This window comes from Octodon degus, unplaced genomic scaffold (assembly GCF_000260255.1).
Source record: "Octodon degus isolate 3935 unplaced genomic scaffold, OctDeg1.0 scaffold00027, whole genome shotgun sequence".
In the NCBI taxonomy this organism is placed as follows: domain Eukaryota; kingdom Metazoa; phylum Chordata; class Mammalia; order Rodentia; family Octodontidae; genus Octodon; species Octodon degus.
The window spans coordinates 15,383,809-15,389,569 of record NW_004524603.1 but is presented as its reverse complement, the minus strand read 5'-3'; the positions used below and the strand labels follow the sequence as shown (position 1 = coordinate 15,389,569).

At 57.1% G+C, this 5,761-nt stretch overlaps 1 protein-coding gene across 1 annotated transcript in view; it reads left to right on the top strand.

Moving 5' to 3' along the window:
* Adck2 (aarF domain containing kinase 2) overlaps positions 1 to 5,761 on the top strand; it is a 10,982-nt gene that overhangs the window by 1,606 nt on the left and 3,615 nt on the right. Inside the window, exons 2-5 of the mRNA XM_012514215.2 lie at positions 5 to 610; positions 1,545 to 1,691; positions 3,021 to 3,149; positions 3,902 to 3,997. Of these exons, the coding sequence (XP_012369669.1) occupies positions 5 to 610; positions 1,545 to 1,691; positions 3,021 to 3,149; positions 3,902 to 3,997 (978 nt within the window). The remainder of the gene's footprint in view (positions 1 to 4; positions 611 to 1,544; positions 1,692 to 3,020; positions 3,150 to 3,901; positions 3,998 to 5,761) is intronic.

Genomic DNA, 5,761 nt, shown 5'->3' with positions numbered 1-5,761 from the left:
GCAGCCGCGCGTGTGGCTGCGCGCCGGCGCGCTCCTGGCGCGCTTCCTGCCGCTGCTGCTGCTGCTCCCGCTCACCTACCTGGCGCCCGGCCTGGCCGCGCTCTGGCTGCGCCTGCTGCTCGCGGCCACCGAGGCGGCCGGCCCCACGTGCATCAAGCTGGGCCAGTGGGCCAGCACGCGGCGCGACCTGTTCTCCGAGGCTTTCTGCGCCCACTTCTCCAGGCTGCACGTCCGCGTGGCCCCGCACCCGTGGGCGCACACCGAGCGCTCCCTGCGGCTGGCGCTCGGGGACGACTGGGGCCGCGTCCTCTTCTTCGAGACCCGCGAGCCGGTGGGCTCGGGTTGCGTGGCCCAGGTGTACAAGGCGTTCGCCAGCCCCGCCCTCCTGGAGGACTGCGATGCGCGGGGACCCGGTGAGGTCTCCGGGGTTGGGGCGGCGGCGGCGCTGCGAGAACTCTTTGGAGCCCGTGGGACAGGGCGGAAGCCCCCCGGGAACCTGGCGGACCAGGCTCTTCTAGAGCGGCTGCTGCGCCCCACGGCTGACCCGAGTGGACCCCAGCCGCCTAGCCGGACACCCGGGCCACATGGTCTCGTTCCAGTGGCGGTGAAAGTAGGTGCTTCTCACTTCCCGGCTTCATGAGCCTCACGCATGTCCAGCACCTGGAGACCTCCCGGCGGCACCCCCAGAGTCATCCCCAGAGTCATCCCCAGCCATGCACAGGCTGAGGTCCCCTCTCTGAAAGTTAGGAAAGTAGAGATGTTTGGATTGTGTGTGTGTGTGTGTGTGTTTTGGCTGGCTCCGCCTGTCCTGGGGGCGGGGCTGGTGCTGCCTGTGTTTCCCGGTTTGACAACCGTGGTCCCTGTACGCTTGTCTAAGCAGGCACTTTAGACTGCTGAGCTATCTCACCTGCCCATGTTTGGATTTTGGAATATTTGCATATATGAAATGAAATGTCCTGGGAATGGCACCCAACATAAAGAAGTGATTTTGTTCATCACATACACGGTTTGCGCATGGCCTGAAGAGAATCCTCGGGCATTTTTAGTGCGCCTGTGTTAGGACTTGACCCCATCACAAGAGGTCAAGTGTACACATTTCCACTTGTGACTCTATGGCACCACAGTATTTAGAGTTTTGGAACTTTGCTAGGTGTGGCGGTGCACACCTGTAATCCCAGCACTCTGGGAGACTGAGGCAGGAGGATGAATGTTTGAGCCCGACCCAGGCTGCTTAGGGAATTTCTAGAGACCCTGTTTCAAAATAAAAAAGGGGTTGGGAAGTAGCTTAATGCAAAGGCTCAAAAGATTGTGGAGCGTTTTGGATTTCAGATTTTTGGGTTAGGGCGGCTTACTGTGTGTTCTGTCACCTTACTCAGTATTTGCTGTGTGTAAGCTGTTTTAGTTCTCAGCTTCAGGGAATGGCAGTGTAGTGGGGGGTAGTGCAGAGGGAGAGGGAGTTCGCTGTTTGGGTGGAGGGGCCCCTGGGTCCCTGGCCTCTTTGCAGGTGGCACCCAGCACCAGCTGCTGACCTCCCCTTCCTGCAGGTGCTGCACCCAGGCCTGCTGTCCCAGGTGCAGGTGGACCTGCTGCTGCTGAAGATGGGCAGCCACGCCCTGGGGTTGCTGCCAGGTGTTCAATGGCTCAGCCTGCCAGAGATCGTGGAGGAGTTCGAGAAGCTCATGACCCAACAGGTGTGTTCTTTCTCAGCTCTCCTTCCTGGGAGCTGCAGTTAGTCAGCAGTAATGCTGGTGTGAAATAAAGCACCTGCAGCCCAGCCGGAAGAGTCTGTAACCAGGCACCCTCTTCCCGTCAGAGCCTGAGGCCCAGAGCCTGCAGGAGCACAAGGTGACAGCAACCTCCTGGGGTGTCCATGGGTTGGGCCAGGCTCCTGAGCTGGGCTGAGGTGAAGGAGGGTGGGGTGCAGGCCATCTGGGCTGGTGTGGGGGAGGCTGGAGCTGGATGGCAGGGAAGGAGAGGTCCGTGGCGGAGCAGAATCCTGACCTACCTGAATGTGAGTCGAAGGAGAGCAGATTTCTCGGGGTGCAGTGGTGCACACCTGTCATCCCAGCTACTCAGGAGGCTGAGGCAGGAAGATTGTGATTTTTGAGGTCAGCCTGGGCAACTCAGCAAGGCTTTGTCTCAAAAGAGTTGTGTATGCTTTTCTGCTGCAGACTTCAGCTGTGGTGGTGGAGTGTATGGGTTGGGACCAGTGTTGAGGTCGAGCCTGGAGAGCTGGTGCTGTCACCGGGCCTAGCTGAGGACGTGGGCTTTGGAGCCACTTATTGGGAGAGAAAGCGCATTGGCTGCTGTGGGGCCTGGCCAGAGTAGCTGAGGTCCCATGTGTTGCTGAGATGGCCAGGGAGAGGGCAGGATGGTGCCAGAAGAGTTGGTGTCAGCACAGGCTGTCTAGAGAGGTTTGTTAGGAGTAAGATGGAGCTGGCATGGTGCCACACATGGGACCTCCGCTACTCTGGAGGCTGAAGCAGGAGGACTGCAAATCCAAGGCTAGCCTGGACAGTTTCGTGAGACTCTGTCTCCGAAATGAAAGAGCTGGGGATGTAGTTGAGTGGTGGGGCGGCTTTGGGTTCACTCTACAGCACCGCAAGCCACAATGATAAAAGGAACTGAGTTGACTTTTGAGTCTGACTAGTATAAAGTGGTGGCAAGCTTAGCAGTGGCAGTCTTGTGGCAGTGGGTGACACGTGAGGTAGCCCTAGGTAGAGGAGCCAACCTGCATGAACATGGCCCCAGAACACAGGTGCAAGCCAGGGAGAGGGTAGGGGTGGTGCACGCCCTGGCCTGCCCAGGACGGAGACAGAGCCAACCCTGGGGCTGGGGTGGGGACCTACCATGGCAGAGCAGGGGTGAAGTTGTGACGCCGCACAACCAACCAGGTATCCCCTGTTCACAGGGGGCAGGAGTTCAAGCAGAGATTTGGGACTCTGGGGGGACAGCTGCTCGGCCGGCCAGCCACGGCTGTCTGCGTGGCCAGGCGAGCCCACCCTCCTCTGCTTCTCTAGATAGACCTGCGTTATGAAGCTCGGAATCTAGAACACTTCCAGCGCAACTTCCAGGATGTGACATCTGTCAAGTTCCCCACACCTTTGCGCCCCTTTGTCACCAGGGATGTCTTGGTAGAAACCTATGAGGTGAGTCCAGCCACACCCTTCGCTCTGGAGGGGGCTCCTGTCTGGAAACGGGCACAGCCCTGCCTGTGGCCTCAGATGCCTTAGGTTTGAAGTGAACTTAGGCCCTTGTGCTTGCCAGGGAAGTGCTTATTCCACTGAGCCATCTCCCCAGCCCAGGTCTGAGTTTTGTTTGTTTGAGCCAGGGTCTTGCTATGCAGTTCCAGCTGGCTTTGGGCTCACTCTTTAGCCCAGGCTGGTTTTGAACTCATGACCATCCTCCTGCCTCACCCAGGAAGTGGGGAGCTGGTGAACAGGCCTCCATGGAGCATAAGTGCCTGTTTCAGAGCCACCACTGAGGTGGACCTTGTCACCTGTCATGGACAAATAAGAAGAGGAAAAGCCCGCAAGTGCAAACCACTTTTTTCCTTCTCTAGGTCACTAGCAAATAGGATGGCAGAGAAGGCTTTCAAAGGAGTCTGTAGGGCATGGTGGCAGATGTGTGTAATCTGGGCACTCAGGAAGCTGAGGCAGGAGGGTTGCCTTGAGTTTGAGGCCAGCGTGGTCTATCTAGTGAGTTCAAAGCCAACCTACACTGCATAATGAGACACTGGCTACAAAGGAAACGTAAATAGGTTAAACCCAGGGACGGGCTTCTAAGCTGCCGTGACAAGATGCAACTCCAGTCTACTCCCAGTCAGCAGGAAGCCAGAGCCCATGGTCCCAGGGGCAGGGCACGGTGGCAGCCAGGCTAACTCCGTCTCTGGCTCTTCCAGGAGAGCGTGCCTGTGTCCAGCTACCAGCAGGCTGGGATCCCTGCTGAGCTGAAGCGGAGGATCGCGCGGCTGGGCATCAATATGCTGCTGAAGATGGTGAGAGTGGTACAGTGCCCAGGGCAGGGTGTGCAGGGCGGGGCGGGCGGGCGGGCGGGCTCCACGCGGGTACCTGGGTGAGGCCAGCAGAGACCTGTGCTCCAGGTGCTGCGGGGAGCAAACCTAGGCCCTGGCACTGAGCTCTATCCTCAGCCTTTTTGTTTTGTATTTTTGAGACAAGGTCTTGTTAAGTTACTTACACTGGGCTCAAACTTTTGATCCTCCTGCCTCAGCCTCCCATAATGCCAAGAGTACAGGCATACACCACCATATTGGGCCGATATCTTTTTTTTTTTTTTGGTACCAGGGATTAAAGTTGGGACCTGGTGCACTTGCCAGGCAGGTTTTTATGATGCTGAGCTATGTCCCCAGCCCATGTTGATTCTTTTTTTGTTTGTAGAACCGGGGATTGAACTCAGGCCCTTGCACTTGCCAGGGAAGCGCTTATTCTACTGAGCCATCTCCCGGTGCCCCCATGTTGATTCCTAAACATGGGTGTCCCGTCCTCTGCGGAGCTAAGCCACATGGGCTTTTCCCTCCATAACGAGTGGGGTGAATGTTCCGGTGGCTCTCAGCACCCCCCCTCTGCCCCCTAGCAGAGAATCAAGAAGCAGCTGCAGAAGGCCCAGCGTGGAAACGGGGGATTCGGAGGCTGTGCATCCTCCAGAGTGGAGATTCGGAGGCTGTGCATCCTCCGGAGTGGAGAGGCGGGCTGTTCTGGGGCAGCAGGCAGAGCGGGGTGGGAGGCTTGGAGACCATGTGGAGGCCTCACAGGAAGCAGCGTCCAGGAAACCCGGCAGGCAGGGGCAGGCAGCGCAGCAACAGCGCCTGGCGGTGAGGAGCCCAGGCTGTCATGGCCGGAGCTGTCTGCATTCCGACCTCAGCGCCACTGCATCGCACTGGGCAGGGAGGGGAGACTGAGGCAGATTACTTCTTTGGTCCGCAGGCTTCGTCTTCAAGGGTCTGGCTCGTGGGTGCCATGGCCCGAGCACAGGTTGATGTCCCCAGGAGGACACCATGCAGTTGTGTCATGTTAGTTGTGGCATCGCACCCAGGAGGAGCAGAGAGAAGATGGAAGCTCATCTGCAGCCTGGGACAGAAGACAGTGGCTGAGGGGAGGGCAACAGGGTCCAGCTGGCTGGGGGACTCGCTGCCCTCTCGGCCCCTGGGGAAGGACTGCTGGTAGCTGATGATCACTGTCCCTCAGGACAGGATTCCCTGATGCTGGATGCAGGGCAGCTGGTTTTCTTTCTTTCTTTCTTTTTTTTTTTTTTGAGATGAGGTTTTGCCCTGTGGCCTGGGCTGGTCTCCAGCTCCTGAGCTCAAGCCACCCTCCTGCCTCTGCCTCTGCCTCCCACGTGCTAGGTTGTAGGTTTGTGACATTATGCTCATCTGTATGAACTGCTTTGCAGAAATGCAGTTCAGCTGGGCATGGTAGCACACACTTGTAATCCCAGGACTGGGATTAGGCTGGCTTGGAAGGTTTGCAAGTTTGAGCCCAGCCTGAGCTACATGGCAATATATGGAAACCCTGTCTAGAATAAACAGTGCAGAAGGGGTGGGGGCATAGCTGTGTATGTGTGTGTGTACACTCCCTGGGTTCAATCCAGGACTAAGGGTGGGGAATAGAGCTCTGGATAAACTTTTTAAACAAGGAACTGATAATTTTTCTTAAATTAGAACATTGACTCAAATCAAAGAAAAAATAGTCTGTTTTGCTCATTGTTTTGAAAATAATTTTTCTTTTTCTTTTTTATTTTTGGC